The 20,990-nt window shown below is 34.2% G+C and overlaps 1 protein-coding gene across 1 annotated transcript in view; it reads left to right on the top strand.

Moving 5' to 3' along the window:
• erbb2 (erb-b2 receptor tyrosine kinase 2) overlaps positions 1-20,990 on the top strand; it is a 77,827-nt gene that overhangs the window by 43,604 nt on the left and 13,233 nt on the right. The window contains 11 exon segments of the mRNA NM_200119.2: positions 3,822-3,954; positions 4,967-5,057; positions 7,830-7,984; positions 8,091-8,135; positions 10,346-10,484; positions 12,844-12,966; positions 14,505-14,603; positions 15,843-16,028; positions 16,461-16,616; positions 20,313-20,388; positions 20,468-20,614. Of these exon segments, the coding sequence (NP_956413.2) occupies positions 3,822-3,954; positions 4,967-5,057; positions 7,830-7,984; positions 8,091-8,135; positions 10,346-10,484; positions 12,844-12,966; positions 14,505-14,603; positions 15,843-16,028; positions 16,461-16,616; positions 20,313-20,388; positions 20,468-20,614 (1,350 nt within the window).

The raw sequence follows: 20,990 nt of genomic DNA, 5'->3' as shown, positions 1-20,990 counted from the left end.
CTGAACAACGCATCAACGAGGCTCGCTGACGCGTCGCCGACACCTCGCAGACGGAAATCCAACATTCAGCATGCTAAATATTCCAGAGCAGTCGGCCGACTCAACCCCACATGTGATCAGATGTAGTGACGAGCTGCAGCCAATGAGAGAGCAGATCAGCATGAGCCGCGTGCCTGTGTGTTCAGGAGCTCAGCAGAAACATCTGTGATTGGTCAGAATGGGCATCGGTGCACTGGATTCATTTTGCGTTAGCAAAGACATGAGAGTAGACTATATTAACAGTGGAACTAGAATTCTGTAACTATTAGAATTACCATACTGCTCTTTCTGACCGTTCTCATATAAAACACCATATTGTCACAACATATTTACAGTCAAAACTATTATTGAGATATTAAAATTAAGCTTTGAATGTCTGGCACCATATTTAATGACACCATTACCCTAAAAATATAATCTTTTTTGTAATACAGCCTATAAATATGTAGTTAATATACTAAAACACTTAAAGGCTTGGCTTTCATTTTCACTTTCAAACAGGAGCTATTTCACAGCAAATAATGTGCTGTTTTGAAAGATATCTGAAGTAAATTGATGTTTTTGCCATCAGAAAGTTTTGTTTATGTTAGCAGGAAGTTGCCAGGCAAGAAAATGCACACATATTTAAAGTCACAGTGAAAAGTATCAGACATGCATGCAGTCATTTTGACCAATATGGTAATTTAAGGCAGAAATGCTCAGTTCTTTACTGTTTTGTAATAAAAAAAATAACAATGTCAGAAAGAAATACACTGATAGTTAGAAAACGGCAGGGTGTTATAAATATGTTAGTTTTATTTCAAAGAGTTATAAAATTACAAAAATTAAAAACTCTCTGTGTATCTATCCACTGGAACCTGCAGATGAGTGATTAATCCGCTCATAAATCAGCTGATTTGACGATGTTTTTAAATGCTTTCTCCAAAGCTTGAAACTCTGTCAGTGATGTCGTCAGCACACAAGCAGCCAATAGTGTTCAGCTTTTTCTGACGACTCCTCCCTCAAAATTTCATTGGCTGTGGTTTGGGAGCTTGAATGAGCTGATGGGGAATGAGTTGTTGTCAGATCATGTAGTGTGTGACCCCCCTCTTGTGGATCGTTCACGGAGTGTTGCGTAGTGTGAACACCACAGAGATTAAAAGACACAAAGTCAAGTCATGTAGTGTGAACAGCACAGCGATCTGCTGATGTTTAAAATCCTGTAGTGTAAACTAGGCTTCAGATGCAAAGCAATGTGTGTTCATGCTATATTTGTAGAAAATCACGTTATTTTTTCATATATCTTATTTTGATTATATGTAGCTACTCAGCTAACATAAAAACGACTGTCATGTTACCTAGTTCCTCTGAAACATAATGTACTGTGATTCGCAGATCAGCTCCACATCACCAGGAAATGTCACTGTTATAACATTACAGTGCCTCTGGCCACGCCCCTTCAGTGCATGGGGTGTATGTGCGTAACCTGAAGTGTTTATGACATCATTAACCCGGGTGTATTTTTTTGGAGCCCCCAAACTTTGTTCGCTGTAGGCTTCAATAAGCTAACTGTAAAAGCCAATGCATCTCTTTGTATTGAACTTTGAGCGTCTTAGATTCAGAGATGTTGTGTATGTTCACACAGCTACATTACACATCAACTAAAGTTTAAAATATGATATCGTAGTGGACCACCCTTTAACAAAGTGACTTTTATTGACATTTTAGTACTGTGAAATGTATAAGAAATAATAATAAATAAATAAATAATTATAAGTCTGTAAAATATAAGCAAATATACTGACAATTTATAGTTTATAGTTAAGGTTTATAGTTAAGTTTTTTTTTTTTTTTGCGTATACAACACCAACTCAGACAATATATCACTTTAACTATTAAAAATATTCATAAAAGTGACTTTTTTGGAGCTTTGGAAAGTTAAACGTTGTTGGAAGAAAGATCAAGGTCCCATAATACAATTCAAAAGCACAAAATAATTCTGGGGGGAAAAATATATCACAAATATTAATTAAAGCTAATTTGCAGATTTTTTTTGTATAGTTTGTATGTGTTTTTCTTCAATGACCTGCATAAAAATTCCAGGGCAATTTAAGTCATTTTAGAAGACATTTAAGACATTTTAGTTTATTTAATTATTATCTAAATATTCATCTCTTTTTTGTGTGTGTTTTTGTCAAAATAACGGGTAATTTTCATTTTGTTTAACCACAGACTAACTAAAAACAGAACAGGAATAGAAAGGAATAAAATAACTGAATTGAGTAAATAAATCAAATAAAAGTAAAACCAAATCTACATCTCTGAAAGTTATTTTGTAAATCCTTTCAATCACTGCATTTTCTTATTTATTAAAGGTTTACTTCTGGAAATATTATGCTTTACGGGCATGAAACAAAACTGCTTCATTAGTGTGAGTGGGAGCTGTTAAGAAAAAAAGATTATTTAAAAGCAAATTAATATATTTTAATTTGGGTAAAATACAAAGATATATTTCAAGCATCAGAAAAACTAGAGTAATACAGCTATAAAATGTTTTTTTAATTTAATTTACTTATTCAGTTAAATTCAATATTAAATTCATTATAAATTGAATTAAATAAAATATTAAATTTAATTCAATATGTCATTTAATTTAATTGATAATACATTTAATTTTTAATTTAACTGAATAATTACTTTATTATATTATTATTATTATTATAAGTACATTTAATTAATTTATTTCTATTTGTAGAATTAAATAAATTCTACAATCAAAAACAAAAATCTACAACTTGTTACAGAATGTGGGTTTATTTTGCTATGCCGAATCACACTTAAGACATAAGAATGCTCATAAAAAATAAAGAATTCATTGATCACAACACCATCAGTTATTACTATTTCATAGGTTCCCCTTCTGACTAGCAGCTATGCTACATTTTACTCTGCACAGTATGCTTACAAAACACATGAACATAAAATCAGTATATTTAAACCTGAGGTGTAGGCCTCCTCAATATATCAATATATCGCCTTCTCGCTCAACACATGGAAATGGCCTCAATAATTTTTGGTGATGAAATATAAGGTATATCACCCATACATATAAAAACAATTCTAGCAACATTTTAGCTAATTGCACAACTTCTCTATCTCTACTGGAGGTGTCAGTATGGTTAAAAAACACTCTAGTATTTACTATAAATTACTATAGCATATTTTAGTGTGAGTGTCTGACAATTAAAAATACTGTAGATCTGGTAGCATATATCACAGCATCTGTATGTTTTACCTTACACTTTTTTGTTAACATTTATTATTATTTATTTAGGACCTGCATTTTCACATTTTGATTCCAATGCCTGATTAGTAAATAGTTAAAATGACTAAAATTAAAAGAAGTATTCTTAAAAATAAAATATGATGTGTTGGGTCTTTGCAAGATTGTACTTGCATTGTGATGCTATTATTTGTTATATTATTTGTTATTTTGATTTTGTATATATTGTAATTCTGGCATTATATAACAAGTGGCATAGAATGGTCCTAAAATGTCAATAATATTGTTTATTGCAATATATTTTGGTGCAATATATGGGTACAACATAAAATAGATATCATGACAGACCTACTGAAGAGGAAGATATTGATTTTCTTAAACCGGACATCACTTCAGCTCACTACTTTACCCTATTTAAACTTCAACGAGAAGAGTTTCTACTTTTTAGCTTCCCATAATGAGAAGTATTTTAAACATGCTTGACATGGAATCAAACAAGACTTTTTCTTTCTGTGTTTAGTTTCAGAGGGGAAAATATGTGACCCCTTGTGTGGGGATTCAGGTTGTTGGGGTCCAGGACCCAGTCAATGTGTGTCTTGTCTGAATTACAAACGAGGAACTGAGTGTGTGGAGCTGTGTAATGTCCTACACGGGTGAGTAAAACACATATTTTTTTTGCCTTTTGTGCTTTGTTGTTTATACTTTATTGAGTATGATATATTTTATTGCCATTTTGAATTAGATGCACAAGGCTTTTTCAATGAAATAAGGGTGGCACGGTGGCTCAGTGGTTAGCACTGTCGCCTCACAGCAAGAAGGTCACTGGTTCGAGTGGTTTCCTCCGGGTGCTCTGTTTTCTCCCACAACCCAAAGACACGCGCTATAAGTGGATTGGGTGAACTAAATTGGCTGTAGTGTATGAGTGTATGTGTGAATACAAGCGTGCATGGGTGTTTCCTAGTGCTGGGTTTACTGCTGGAAGAGTATCTGCTGTGTAAAACATTCATATACTGTAATAGTTGGCAGTTCATTCCGCTGTGGCGACCCCTAATAAATAAGAGAAGTCGAAGGAAAGTTACTTCTAATGACATACAACAGAATACATTAAATAATTAATTAATTAATTCATTCATTTTCTTTGGGCTCAGTCTCATTATTCACTTATAAAGCATAATTTTTATGCAGATGATGCCCTGCCAGTTGCAACCCAGTACTGGGAAACACCCATACACACTCATTCACACACATACACTATTGCCAATTTAGTTCATCCAGTTCACCTATAGCGCATGTCTTTCGACTGTGGGGTAAAACAGAGCACCCGGAGGAAACCCACAACAACACAGGGATGCAAACTTTACACAGAACTGCAACCGACCCAGCCGGGACTCGAACTAGCGACGTTCTAACCACACCATGCCTTCCTATAATACGGAACATACACTGTAAAAATATTATTGCTGTCTTGCATTTTAAAGTTAACTTTTCTAGTCATTTCAACTTACATCAATCAAACTGATAAAAAATATTAAGTTAAATTTTGTGTAACCTAAAACCTGATTAAAATGAATGAAAGCAACAAAATTCTTTTTTTTTTTTACTGTGTAGTTTCATTAACTATCAAATGAAACATTTATATCTTTTTCTCTACACCATTTGCAACAGGTCAGTGCGGGAGTTTGAGGATGGATTTAACTGTGTTCCTTGTCATCCCGAGTGTCGACCAATCAATGGCACTGCCTCCTGTACAGGCCCAGTAAGAGTCATTTTTATACACATGCATATTTATCGACATTACATACATAAAAAATATTAGAGATGTTTAAAGTAGTCTTAATGATGTCCCCTAAATACAAAGTTTGTTATTTAAAACTTGTTCAACTTTCTTTTGGTGAAAAACGGAAACGGAGATGTTTATCAGAATGTTTAAACTGCTCTTTTTTTGCATACAATGGTAATAAAAATAATGAAAGTGCACTAAAAAGCACCAAAATGAGAAACCGACTTTGTCATCTTAATAATGTAGTTTTTGTTACAGTACAGCGCTCAGCATAAATGAGTACAGCCCATTTTGAAAATTAATATTTGTATCCAATTCTCAGTGAATATGGGTCATGTATTTTGGTGCATTTAAACAAAACCGATTTATTATACAGATATATTTGTTACAATCATATTTTAGTCAACAAACAAATTTAGAAATTGAAAGATAATACAATTAAATTCAAGGAAATATTGACAAAATTGGACAAATTTTTTGTTTCTCTTCATTTTTGCTATTTTAAAAAATGTTATTGAATATTTTTATCAAACATAAATTTGGGCTGCTAATTTTTGAACCATTATTGTAAGTTATTTTGTTAGATAAGCTCCAGATTGGACTTCAGTACTGACTAATCTGATGTATATGCACAAATATAATATTGTAAAGCTTCCTATTGAGATTATGAATTTAAATGAGAGATTTGTGACGGGTGTATTTATATATGCTGAGCACTATACATTTTGTTCTAGATTAAAAACAACAACACAGTTCCTTAGTACTAGGAAGTGATGTAAAAAATTAAAAAGAAAAACAAATGATTTTTGTGTGTGTGTTCCATGGAAGGAAGAAAGACAGGAAGTCAGACAGGTTTGAAAAGACATGGATGAGGAATAATGACAGAATAGTTTTTTTATTGTTAGTACTCCTGTTTGTTTGTTTTTTTAACAATTTTTATTTATTATTTATTTTTTAGTTTAAAGTATTATTTAAAGTAATTTAGAAATAAAATTTTTCATTGTCTGCAAATTTTTTATTTTAGTTTTCACTTTTATTTTACTTTTAAGCTAAAATGAGAGATGTTGTCTTTCATGCATTTATTTATTTCTTAATGTATTTATTTAACAATTTAATTTATTTTATGTAAAAAAGTGATCTTAGTTTATTTTAGTCAACTTTAACTAAAAATTAAGTAAATAAGTAAGTAATTTGTATTTATATAGGGGATTTACCATGTATGGTCATACACCCAAAGCGATTTACAATCATGAAGGGGAGGGGTCTCCCCACTCCTCCACTAGTGTGCAGCATCCACTTGGATGATGCGACGGCAGCACAGGCCAGTGGTGCCATTGTGCTCTCCACACACCAGCTATTGGTGGAGTGGAGAGACAGTAGCTGTTTCCATTCACCTATTTTTATGCACATTTTGTATATGCGCATAAAAAATCAGTTGATGGAAACGTCAAGATGCGCATAAATTTTGAAAAAGCGCATAAAAAACTTGCGCGCATAACTTAGTTGTATACATTTTTATTCAATAAGAAAAAAATCAGTATAAACTGCGATGGAAACACTTTTCTCGCACAAATTCCACTATGCGCATTAAAAAAGGTTGTGATTTTGTGATAAGAGATCATGTGATGATGAAACTGTGTGTGAATGGACAAACCAGCAGGCTGAGCACATTGTTAAACATTTGAAAGGTTGTTTTGGTCATTCTAAAACGCCTTACCGTTTAAGTATTAATGATCTCTATAATCCAGAGCATCTGTGCTCTGTATCTGACACCTTCAAACGCCACCGCACGTTCACTGCGTGTCAGGATTGCCTTCTGAGGCGCAAGTCATTAGATAAAGAAAAGATTGACTCAGCTTCTCCTACTGCAGCAAATTCCGTGTTGATATTTGCCGCCAGTTAGTTAGGAGGTGACGATTTTGTTCGCTTTGACTCGTTGGATGGAAACGCTGCTTTATTTGCACGTCTTTTATGCGATAATCCAGTTCTGTGCATAAAGTTCATTCGCATTTTTGGATGAAAACATAGTGAAAGAGCCAATTTGGTGTATTGAGATGATTTTGAGGCCATAATGGATAAGGGCCGATAAAGGAAATTTGGCCAGGACACGAGAGTTACACCCCTATTCTTTTATGAGAAGTACCATGGGATTTTAATGACCTCAGAGAGTCCGGACCTCGGTTTAATGTCTCATCCGAAAGATGGTGCTTACAGACAGTATAGTGTCCCCTTCACTATATTGGGTCATTAGAACTCACACAGACCACAGGTTGAGCTCCCCCTGCTAGCCTCGCTAACAACACTTCCAACAGCAACCTAGTTTTCCCATGCGGTCTCCCATCCAGGTACTGACCAGGCTCAGCCCAGCTTAGCTTGAGTGAGTAACTGCTCTGGGGATGCAGCGTGATGTGGCTGTGATAAAAGGGATAGAAAAGCGTAAAATATACGTTTTGTCGTCATTTACTCATTCACTAGTTCAAATCTTATTCAAGTTTATTTTTTGTGATATTTTGTATGATTTATTTTTACAATATTTTGTATGATGTATCTTTATAAGATATTTTGAATAATGCTGGTAGCTGGCACCCATTGACTCTCATTGAAATTGTTTTCCGACACTTGATGGGTATCATCAACTAGAATTGATCAATCATAAAGGTCTAAAACCACCGTCAGGGATGAGTTAAACCATGAGGTACTTTTCATTTTTGGATGTTCTACCATTTCAGTTGTGTTTGCTGTGCACAGGGTCCAGATCAGTGTACAGACTGTACGCACTTTCAAGATGGAGACGTGTGTGTCGAGCGCTGTCCCAGTGGAGTCAAAGAGGAACAACACACTGTGTGGAAATACTCCAATGCTACGGGACACTGTCTGCCCTGTGAGACCAACTGTACTGTCTCGTAAGTCCTTTGCTGAGTCCATAAACCATGATCGCACAGTCTATATCAGGTTATATGAAACAATTTAGGATTTGGAGTAAGTTTTCTGTTTTGTGTTTACTGTCAGGTGTCCACTGGATGATAGAGGGTGTCCCATTCAACAGAAAACTGGGTAAGACTTTACCATATAAAAGTGTATGTAGCAAAGTCGCAATAGTTTAGTATTTAAAATTAGTTTCTATTCCATGGCTAATTTAAAATTGGCTGTGCATTTTGATTTTGTTTCAACTATGGTTGGGCGATGTCGACTAATTTGGCATCGTACGATCTCTAGTATGAAACATTGCGATGGACGATGACATCGTCATCGTAGGCGGCGGTGAATTAATTATGAATAATTAATGAATTCATAACGAATTTATTATTTGTAGCTTACCGTTTTAACCAACTGAGCCGCATGGTCTTTGTTTCACCCATAAACAAATCATAAATAAATAAAGTTACTCACATAATTACCACCTGTCAATTACTTTTTCCGCTGGACTTGTGAATAGGCGTGAATAGGCAGAGTGATCTGTGTCATTAAATTGGCGTCAACAAACTTGGTTGGTAAAAAAGGTGCATAACCAACAGGAACCAGCCAACAGTATCTGAGGTTTTCGCTAAAATTACTAAATACAAGCGTAAAAGCGAAAGATTGAACCAGTCGACTGACCCGCTGACTGGCGCTGTCTCGAGCGCATGGCAGTGTGTGTGGTCCCGTGATGTGCGTTTTTAGCTGTAGTGTGGAAGGAGGGCTGCTCAGAAATGCTAGGTGAAATGCCAGAGTGGATGTGGATTGTTTTCGTTCTAAAATGCCATTTAAAAACTATGACCTATTAGTGTAAACAGGGCCTGAGTGTGTATTTTTCGCGAGTGGATTTGCAACGATGGCCGGGCGGAGCATCACGATGCCGGCTCAACATCATGGTGTCTGTCGGCCATCGGCCAATTTTAATATACATGTCCAACCGCGAGTTAAAAGAAATTTCTAATCAGCCACTCACATGGCAGCAACTTAATGCATTTAGGCATGCAGACATGGTCAAGAGGATCTGCTGCAGTTTAAACCAAGCATCAGAATGGGAAAGAAAGGGGATTTGAGTGACTTTGATTGTGGCATGGTTGCTAATGGCAGATGGACTGGTCTGAGTATTTTAGATTTGCTGATCCACTAGGATTTCATGCACAACCATCTCTAGGGTTTACAGAGAATGGTCCGAAAAAAGTAAAATATCCAGTGAGCGGCAGTTCTGTGGGTATAAATGCCTTTTTGATGCCAGAGGTCAGAGAAGAATGACCAGACTGGTTCAAGCTTATAGAAAAGCAACAGTAACTCAAATAACCACTCGCTACAACCGAGGTGTGCAGAAGAGCAGCTCTGAACGCACAACACGTCCAACCTTGAGGCAGATGGGCTACAGCAGCAGAAAACCACACTTTTTGCCACTCCTGTCAGCTAAGAAAAGGAAACACAATTACACAATTTATACAATTGGCACAGGCTCACCAAAATTGGACAATAGAAGATTGGAAAAACATTGCCTGATCTGATGAGTCTCGAATTCTGCTGCAACATTTGGATGGTAGGGTCAGAATTTGGTATCAACAACATGAAAGCATGGAGCCATCCTGCTTCGTATCAACGGTTCAGGCTGGTGGTGGTAGTGTAATGGCCTCTTTAGTCAGGAGAACGGGAGATTTGCATCATGGATGTGCAGCCGACAAATCTGCAGCAACTGCGAGATGCTATCATGTCAATATCGACCACATTCTCTGAGGAATATTTGCAGTACCTTGTTGCATCTATACAGCAAAGGATTAAGGCAGTTCTGAAGGCAAAATGGGGTCCAACAAGGTACCAGTAAGGTGTACCTATTAAAGTGGCCGGTGAGTGTATGGTTTGGTGATATACGTTTTTGACTTGGTACTCTAGAAAGCTTGTTTGCGAAGATATTCTAAAAAGTCACCCCATAAAAAAAATTTAATAACAGTAAAACATATAATTAGTTATAATGACAGTTGTACAACTGCAATAGTTTTGCATGTTTATCAAAGAAACAACATTTAAACATATGCTCCAGGTCTTTTCAATGAACCTGAAAAGCTTGATCAGCTGCTTCAGTGTTTAAATATGGTTGAGCTCTGCAAGACATTGAAACATAAAAATGAATACTCCAGTGCATGCAGATGAATCATTGTCAAAATTATTTCGGGCACAATAAATACCAAATAATATCCCATTTTAAGTCCATATCACCCATTCCTAGTAGATATGCACTGCAGATTTATAGATCGCACAGTCTTGCTTACATCTAATTGTCTGTCATGAAACCCCTGCAGGCCCGGCACAACAGTTGCAATCACGGTCGGTGGAGTGCTTCTCTTCATCATTTTGCTGGCTCTGCTGGTGTTTTACCTACGGCGACAGAAACATCAGAAAAAGAAAGAAACCATAAGGAGACGCCTACAGGAGCATGAGGTCACATACCTGTATTTTATTTGCATTCGTTTAATCATTTGAAATCCTACTGTGGTTGAGCTGCAGAATTTACTCATTTTGATTTCATGCTGCTATGTTATGTTGAACAGAAAATGCGTTTGGATTTGTCTATTTGTTTTGTATTGTATACATTTGTATTGTATTGTTTACATATCAACAAAAGGCTATTTTGTTTTTTAGGAAGTAGTCTTTTGGGCTGAGATGATACTGTAAGCCAATACTGATACTTTGCCTTTAATATTTCTCTTATCCACCGGAAATGTCAGTGCAGATCAGAGATCAGAAAGACTGGTAGAGCCACCATTGTGACTTTTAACCAAATGTAGTCACTTCCCTACATTTTGCAAGAACCTTGCAAAATTTGATATTTTATTGGAATGGAATCTTCTAATTAGCAATTTTGGTACTTAATCGGTTTTAACATTTTTTTTATAATTGACTTTTTTCCAAAACATTTTCTCAAACAACCCATTTGGATTTTAAGTTAAGATTTCATTCAGTTCCAACACAATATATATATTTGTTTACATGCACTTTTATTCAGCAAAACTTTTCTTAAAAAAAGTTGACATTAAAAAAAAAATTGTTGTCGTGTCTAAAATATGCACAGTAATCTGCCCTGGCTAAAGTTCCCAGATCACCAGTTAACTACAGATAAATGGGGAGCTAATCTCCTATTAAAGCAATGTTATTGTAAAAAAAAATGATAATTAAACCGATATAACAAAAATAACTAAGCAAAAGAAAGCAGGTAAGAACATACTGAAAGGATGATGATCATGTACTCACGGTTAATGTTAGGCTAGTTAATAATCTGTTTAAAGAATAGTTAAAGTAAAAGCAGCGACCACTATATATGTATTTACACAACAGTTTTGTCTGGTTCTCGAATCTGATTGGCTGATAACTGTGATATATTTAAGTAATATCCGCACCCGTACAGCCTCTTTACCCATTGTGTATTACTCCGCCCACACACAACCAGCAAAAAGCAGACACCACAGATCTAAAGTTTAAAAGATGCTTGCTCAGCTGTTTAACTGTCAGCTTAAATCCAACGCAGAAGAAAGTAGTTCCTCATACAAAAGGGCTTTTGAGACTCTCCATGTTTGATTTTGTTTTTATATACACAATCATGCTGTCAAACTGTTGTATAAACGCAATATCACACTCTAAGCAGTGCGATATGGCTGTATACTCCGCCTGCGGCCTCGTGCCAACGCATGCCTCCCACCATTGCCAATATAAAGCCATATCACACTGCTCCTCATGTGGTATTACTCATTAATAAATATATCCTTTTGTATTTAAAATCTTGAGCTCTTGAAAGCAGTCACACGCATTAAATCACCTATGCGTGCCATTGATTATTCTCATTTGGTATTCACCTGCTTTCTTTTGCTTGTGCAAACACAATTATTTTTGTCAGTCGTGCTGCTTCTCGATTATAAGACCACTTTTGCACAAATATTGGGCCATCCTTATTGTCTAACCCTGCTTTTAAGAAAACTACAAAATAAAGTGGCTAGTGGCAGTGACTGTCTAACCCTCCACAGCTGAAATCTACGGGTTTCCGGGTGTTAATGTCAAGCCCTGTATAGATATATATATATATATATATATATATATATATATATATATATATATATATATATATATATATATATATATATATATATATATATATATATATATGTATGTATGTGTGTGAAACAAAAAAATATACATACTTTTGTTTGAATCTTTGTGCAAAATTTCTCTTGAATTTAAATGTATTATCTTTCTTTTTCTGAAGATAGTCTTGACAGAAATGTTTTTTAAATAAATATATCTGTTTAATAAATCTGTTTTATTTAAATGCACCAAAATATATAGCCTATATTCAATGAGAAATGAATAAAAATAATCAAAATGCAGTGTACTTATTTATGCTGAGAACTGTTTATGTTGTGTGTGTATATATAAATTTATTTATTTATTTATTTATTTATTTATTTATTTATTTAGTAACTTAAATATTTAATGGAAAAGTGTTTAGGTGGCCATTCAGATTAAATAATAATCTAAAAAATATCTGGTATATTGACTTGGCCAAATTATGATTTCAACCAAAAATTCCATAAAATGCTAATTATCCTAGTTGTGGAACAGAGTTCATTGAGCCTAAATATAAAATAAACACGAACTAAAAGTAAATTTAGAAAAAGTCTGCCCAACTTTGCTGTTCTTGGCCACTTTATATGTAGCAAAGCATACTCGAGCATTCTTCGGTTTGTGCAGTCTGAAGAATGTGTGATTGGAGTATTGCTGTTTACTGGTGTCTCATTTTTCCCTGAAGCTGGTGGAGCCGCTGACCCCGAGTGGAGCAATGCCAAACCAGGCTCAGATGCGGATCCTTAAGGAGACAGAGCTGAAGAAGCTCAGAGTGCTCGGCTCCGGAGCCTTCGGCACCGTCTTCAAGGTAAGACACTGCACACAGCAAGGAAAAGAGCTCTCTGTTACCATTCCTTGTCTCAATATTAGATTTTCAGCTGAAATATCCAGCCATAGAAGTATGCCAGTCTTTGCTCACAAACACATGCCTAGCCAGTCTCTTAAATTACCAAAAAACGCAAAGCAACTGGAGTTGCTGGAAAATGACTTCATGACAGGGAGAACTCATACTAAGCTTTCACTAATGTATTAATGAATGCAGCAGGCAAGGAAGAAATAATATGTTTCACTATTTTAATTTGTAAAAATGCTAAGGTAGTGTTTTTTAAGTTCTGAATGTTAATCAAATGTGTTTTAATAATCCCAGTTTAAACAATAAATGTAGTTTATTTTCCTACATCAGCTGTTCCTAACTAACTAACAGTTACTTTACTTTTTAATTTTGGTAATCAATCATTTTTGACACATTCGCACATTCTTAGATCTGTGATGCTGGCTAATGGTCACATGACATGCAAGTGAATTGATAAAAAAGGTTTGTTAAAGGGATAGTTCACCCACAAATGAACTGAAAATATCATAAGAGAAGATGTTTTGAAGAATGTTAGTAGCTGGTACCCATTGACTTCCATTGTAGGGGAAAATATTAATATTGAAGTCGATGGCTACCAGTTCCAAAATTCTTCTAAATAATAGTAAGACAAGTAAGACAACATTCTAAGTTATGTTATTCCCAGATAACAACTGCTGTATAACAAGGGTTTATCCGGGAACTTGGAATCACCTTGACCGTCAGTGAATATGTTGAAATCCATATACTGTGGTTACAATCACATCCATATGTATCTGCTTGTCTGCCACACTGCTGTTTTTGACTGTTTGGTGCTTGTGAGTTAATGATACATAGCTTAGTATATGCTTTATTCAGCCAATTTAGTTTCTGTCAACTTTGACAGTTTGGCTTGGTCTTGCGGCTGAATAATGCACAGATTAGTGTATACTTCATCAGCTGTTTTTGTTTCTGTTAGCTTTGCATTTAACTGAAGAAGAAATAAACTTTTATGGCTTACATTTTTATGTTTGTGGTAAGCAGCCGTGTAATGATTGGGGTAAAGTACATCCAGGATATTTTTTTTCACAGAATAAAGTCTTAAAGTCTTAAATAACAGACCTCTGCTTTGCATCACTTATACCGTATTTACAACTTATACCGTAAAATAAAAATCGCAATAAATAGTCCTTGTAATCAGTTCGTAATCATCCTTTGGCTGTGTGTGTGCATGTGTAATCAGACTGAACCAGGAACAGCAGTGAGCAAGGTGCATGACTGGAACTTGTAGTTTGTGTAATGGTGGATTTGTAGTCCATAGCGATCTGTGTGTTTGCCAGTAATCTGCCAGGATTAGATCGCTGGTGATTGTGACAATGGGCATCTTTGAACCCTTTGATTTAATAACTGTTCAAATCTATATCAGGATTTTTGTGCAGTTCTATTCATGTATTTTTTTAAGCGGAGTAATTAAATTACTGTCTAATAATTCTAACCTGTTCCTCTTTTCTCACCAGGGTATCTGGGCTCCTGATGGGGAGAACGTGAGGATCCCTGTGGCCATCAAAGTTTTACGTGAGAACACCTCACCCAAAGCCAACAAAGAAATCCTGGATGTGAGTGTGTTCCCATATTTTACCATGATTTCAATTAATTTTCTTTTTAACAAATTTTTAATGTATGGTGTATACAATAGTTGGTGTGTTGGTGTACAATGTGTGGTGTATCCAAAAAATAGTACACATTGAAATAACTATTCCCACGTATGTTTGTTGCACAAATGTTGACATCTGCCCTTCATTAAGTTGAGTAATTGGGTTTTATTTTATTTTGTTTATTTCTTTTTTATTTAATAATATTACTATTAATATTATATAATATTATATATATATATATATATATTACTAATATTATATAATATTATATATATATATATATATATATATATATATATATATATATATATATATATATATATATATATATATATATATATATATATATATATATATATATATATTACTCAACTAAATGAGGGGCAGATGTCAACATTTATATATAATTAATATTATTTAATTATATTTTAAAATTATTATCATAAAAAATTGAGGGTTGTTTATGTTTGTAAAATGTAAAATTGTGTAAATAAATCATAAATAAAAAATAGAAATAACAAATGTACAAAGTAAACATGTACATCAACAAACTAAAATTATAAACAATCCACATAGACTCATGCAATATACTTAATTAAGTTCACTCTGTAATTGAACAACCCTAAGGCTTAGATTGACAGTCTGTAGAAATACTCACATGTTCAGAAGTAATCAAAATCAAAATGGCTCCCATGTCTCAGAAAAAGCACTAGATTTGCCATTTATTGTAAACTCTATTTTTTTCCAAATGAATGAAGCTCATTGCATCTCGCAACCAGTTGTCAAAATCTTTGTCTCCATAGTCAAAAAAATGCACCTTCCTGCTAACAATGTCAAAAACACATTTGCAGTACAACTCGATAACAATAACCAATTCTGTGTGAGTTTAAAGTCCGTGTGAAATCAAAATGTACAATGTTTGTTTTGCTAGATCACATTGTTATTCCTCAAGTGAACAATTAATCCATAAGTTTATCCACTTAAAAAATATAGTTTTGGTAATCTACAATCAAAGTCTGACCATTAGCTATATTAGGCTTCCATAGCAACTCTATATCAATAATTTTAACCGCACCCCTGTTACCATTAGTTTGCTATGAGAGAATGATGCGCAAAAACGTCCAGCTCACGCTGAGTTTAATATATACATATATACTTTAATATATACACTATATTGTGTATGTGTGCCTTTCTCCACAGGAGGCTTATGTGATGGCGGGTGTAGCGAGCCCATATGTGTGCCGTTTGCTGGGAATCTGTCTGACATCAACGGTTCAGCTGGTTACTCAGCTCATGCCATACGGATGCTTGTTGGACTACGTCAGAGAGAACAAGGACCGAATTGGCTCTCAGTATCTCCTCAGCTGGTGTGTTCAGATTGCAAAGGTAAGATATCTTCAGAATCTACACCAAATGTGCTGTTGGCAGCAAGCTTTGTTGTCAGTCTATCTAATATCTAAGTTGTGTTTTAACAAAATTTTTGAGACTATAATCTCTATTATGCATTATGATAGGTCATATTTTGTTTTTTGGGGTCTCCAACAACAGTCTGATATGCATGCAAGGTCAAAAAAACACTTTAATTGTCTTATAAAATGCGTTTAATTTTACCTAATTATCCCAGTATTGTTCTTGTGCTGATCTGAAGTGATGTTAGCTTCATGTAAACAGCTTTCTGTTTTTAACTCGGTTTAGGTAAATGTTTTAATTTACACACTGTACGCACACTGCAAAGTTTCAGCTGCTAACACTAGTGTTAAAATGCACTGCTGAATCTGGAATTGTGAGATTGTCATGTCTGTATCTTTGCGTACCCAGGGAATGAGTTACCTTGAAGAAGTGAGGCTGGTTCACAGAGATCTTGCGGCTAGAAATGTTCTGGTGAAAAACCCAAACCACGTGAAGATTACAGACTTTGGGCTTGCCAGATTGCTGGACATCGATGAGAAGGAGTACCACGCTGATGGAGGAAAGGTGCGTGATTCACAAAGCTTTAGCTTCAACTGGTGTAATACAGGAAACAGAGCTGGAGTGTTGATAAATTCTTTCACTTACTCTCTTGTTGAATTTAAAGAGGGAAGATTTAAATAATACTACAGTATCTGATAAACGTCTTGTTGATCCCAGTTGTAAGAGCAACAAATAATAACTTGACTTCTAGTTGATCATTCGGAAAAGTGGCAGAAGGTAGATTTTTCTGATGAATCATCTGTTGAACTGCATCCCAATCATCACATATACTGCAGAAGACCTATTGGAACCTGCATGGACCCAAGATTCTCAGAGAAATCAGTCAAGCTTGGTGAAGGAAAAATCATGGTTTGGGAAGACATTCAGTATGGGGGCGTGTGACAACAGCCTGAGGTATCAAGACATTTGTGCTGCACATTACATTACACAAACCACAAGAGAGGGCAAATTCTTTAGCGGGATAGCGCTCCTCATACTTCAGCCTTCACATTAAAGTTCCTGAAAGCAAAGAAGGTCAAGGTGCTCCAGGATTGGCCAGCCCAGTCATCGGTCATGAACATTATTGAGCATGTCTGGAGTAACATGAAAGAGGAGCCAATGAAGATCTGGGAGTCCTGCAAGAACGCTTTCTTTGTCATTCCAGATGACTATGAATGCGTTATTTGAGTTATTGCAGAGATGTATGGATGCAGTCCTCCAAGCTCATGGGAGTCATACACAATATTAATTGTTTTTCCACTGCACCATGACTTTATATTCTATACTATACATTATTTCTCTTAAGTGACAAAACTATTGTCTAAGCAAAGTCAGAGCTTACTGTCCTAATTAAATCATTCAAAATCAAGTCATGATCATATGTTATTTTGGTAAAATAAGTGTAATCTAGAAGCCTTTACCTTTCATATAAGCCACTTCTGATACCAAATGACCAACTAGAAGTCAAGTTATTATTTGTTGTTCCTAAAACTTGGATAGGCGACAACACTTTTGTCAGGTTGTGTCTTTATTTTGTTTGTGGGTTGTACATACAATATAAATATATACAAACAAATTTAATATATGTAGAAAAAAATTATACTAGAACATGCTTGATGCTTGGAAAAAACATTATTTTTCCACATATTTATATCATTAGAATATCTTTCTAAAAATAGAAATACTTAATATACACCCTGGCAGCTTAACTGATTAAAGTAGAAATTGCAAATCAAGTGAAATCAAAAAATCTTTCGGTCACGTAGAGCAATTATGAAAAAAAAATGAGAGATAAAATTTGTCTACTAGGTTTGTGTAGAACATACAGACATACACTACAGACAATTTAGCTTACCCAATTCACCTATAGCACATGTTTTTGGACTGTGGGGGAAACCGGAGCACCATGTCTGATAACACTTTTGTTTTCTGGAGAAAGTCTTATTTGTCCGGCTAGAATAAAAGCAGTTTTAATAATAATAATAAAAAAAAATTAAGCTCAAAATTATTAGGCCCTTTAAGCTATACATATATATTTTTGATAGTCTACAGAACAAACCATCGTGATGAAATAACTTGCCTAATCACCCTAACCTGCCCAGTTAACCTAATTAACCTAGTTTTTCCTTTAATACATATAAATCTAATTTACAATCCGTATGTACAATGCAGATAAAAGTCATTAGACTGACAGAACATGTGGGGTATTTGGAGCCTACAAATCCTATATTTTTTAAATTGAAGATACTTAAGTTCAATGATTTGGTTGAATTTAAAACAGCACAATTTATGTTAAAAAGCTAGGAATAAATTACTTCCGAAATGCATACAAAAGTTTTTTGAAGAAAGACAAGGGGAAGTATCTAAGTATTTGAGTAATCTGAGAGAAGAACGAAATTTCAGGAGGTTGAAAACAAGGACAACTTTAAAAAGTTTGTGTCTGTCTGTCTGTGGTGTGAAATTATGGAACAGTCTATGTCAGACTCTCAAACAATGTCAAGACAATAATCAAGTTAAAAAGTTGTAGAAATATGTATTATTAAAGGAATATAATGATGAAGGTGATTGAAAAAGGATCAAATGAAAAAGGTATGATGTAATTTCAATTATTGGCTATTTGCTGTACTATGTATTTTGGGGGTTGGGGGGCTATGTTACAAAATGTAAAGTTACAAATGGAATCAAACATATAATTTGGTAAAGATGCCAAAAGAATAAAATATGTCTCATATAAAAAGAAGAGATAAGTAAAAGAAGAAATAAGTTAAAGTATTAGACGATTGATGTATGTGTGATGGGGTGGGAAAATAATAAGCTTGTGCTTCATCCCACTCCCTTTTCGACCATGTTGAAATGTATTTTTTGTTAATGATATTTTATGTATGATATTTCTGTTCGAAAATAAATAAATTACATCAAAATCAAATCAAAATGTCACTCTAAGCTGTATAGAAGTGTCTTGAAAAATATCTAGTCAAATATTATTTACTGTCATTATGGCAAAGATAAAATAAATCAGTTATTAGAAATGAGTCATTAAAACTATTATGTTTAGAAATGTGTTAAAAAAAACTTTTCTACGTTAACCAGAAATTGGGGAAAAATAAACAGGGGGCTAATAATTCTGACTTTAACTGTATATGTAAGTACAAAAATAATTGGTCTACATAGCACATGATTTCATTTGTTATGATAGAAAAACCAATTGACAGTTTTGTTAAAACTGGTCTCATTTTTGTTTCAAGACATGGAATCAGTAGGTCATTAAACAAAATATTAAAAATTATGTTTTACTCAAACCAAAATTATAATTCCATAGAAAATAAGGTAACACTTTTTAATAACTACACACTATATATCATTTATTAAGCATTAGCAAATAGTGAATTCATAATCTGTCAAGCATTAACTCTACATTAATAAACGTTAGTAAGCAGTTTATAACTGCAGCTACAAATTCTCTATTATTGTCTTATAAGCAGCTATATAATGTGCTTAATGAGTGTACTTTCATACTTAGTTAATGATTTATTTTTCATTACTAAATTAAGTATTGCATTATTTACAAACCAGTTGTATTTAAGAGTAGTTGAGGGTTTTTAGGATCATTCAGAATGAGTTTGTAAATGATTAAAAAACTATTTAAATCAACGTTTATATATCTTATTATTCAGGCATATACTAATTGTCAACTAATATGTTAATAAATGCTTTATTAACTCAAGTTCATGCAGTTTTGTGACCTAATCTAAGGTGAGGACTATTCATGCTTTATAAATCCCTTATAAATGACAAATAAAGGCTCTGAATTAAATGAACAATAATCTTAGCAATCTTTTCTAAAATGTAAAATGACTGTAAAGTTTTAAAATTGCTGAATAACAGGAGTGTCAAAACACAACAAAACTGGATAAAACAACAATATAATAATTAAACAATGTAATAAAATGCAATGTTTAAACTCTACAGTGATTTTATTTTAGATCAGGTTGCAAAGATTTATTTTTTATTTGAAGTACAGTTTCATTTGTGTATCTTTAATTGAATAGGAATGAATAATGTCATTTTTCCTGTCTAGAATTTAACTGAGCCTTTATTTGTCATTTATAAAGGATTTATGAAGCATAAATAGTCCTCACTTTAGATTAGGTCACAAAACTGCAAATAATAAGGCTTTTTCCAAAGTTATATTAAGAATGTTCATGTGTTTGTGTGGAGTAGGTGCCGATCAAATGGATGGCGCTGGAGTCTATATTACACCGGAAGTTTACTCACCAAAGTGACGTGTGGAGCTACGGTCAGTATCAGCCAGGGTTTACAGTTACTCTGCTGTATTTAACAACCGTCTGCTCTAAAATAAGCTCTCTCCATCTCAGGGGTGACCGTGTGGGAGCTGATGACCTTTGGCATGAAGCCGTATGAGAGTTTTCAAGCGCGGGACATTCCAGAGCTGCTGGAGGCCGGGGAGCGACTCTCACAGCCGTGCAACTGCACCAAAGAAGTCTACATGATCATGGTCAAATGTTAGTGCTCACTTGTAATGACCATAACCATCATGATTGAAGTGTGTTTGCTTGTTTGATTCAAATGCTTTTACTTTAACTTTTTTAATCTCAAAAACTATTGTTCACTGTAATTTATATAAAAGCAACAGAGTTTTTCTAAAGGTCAGGAATATAGAACAATTTCTAATTATTTTGGTCTAAAATTACTATTTTAGCAACGCATTTTCCAAAAATTTACAATATTTAAGGGCATTTCTTGTTTTGTTTTGTTGTGAAAATATGCTCAGATTTACACATCCCAATTCTTTTACTTTTTTGATCTCAAGAATTATTGATCTGTGTAATTTATATAACAGGAACACTGCAAGAAACTAATTATATAAAGCCTATTACA

This window comes from Danio rerio, chromosome 12, assembly GCF_049306965.1.
Source record: "Danio rerio strain Tuebingen ecotype United States chromosome 12, GRCz12tu, whole genome shotgun sequence".
Taxonomy (NCBI): domain Eukaryota; kingdom Metazoa; phylum Chordata; class Actinopteri; order Cypriniformes; family Danionidae; genus Danio; species Danio rerio.
Note: the sequence above shows the minus strand (reverse complement) of the source record. Positions and strands in the feature narration are given on the sequence as shown.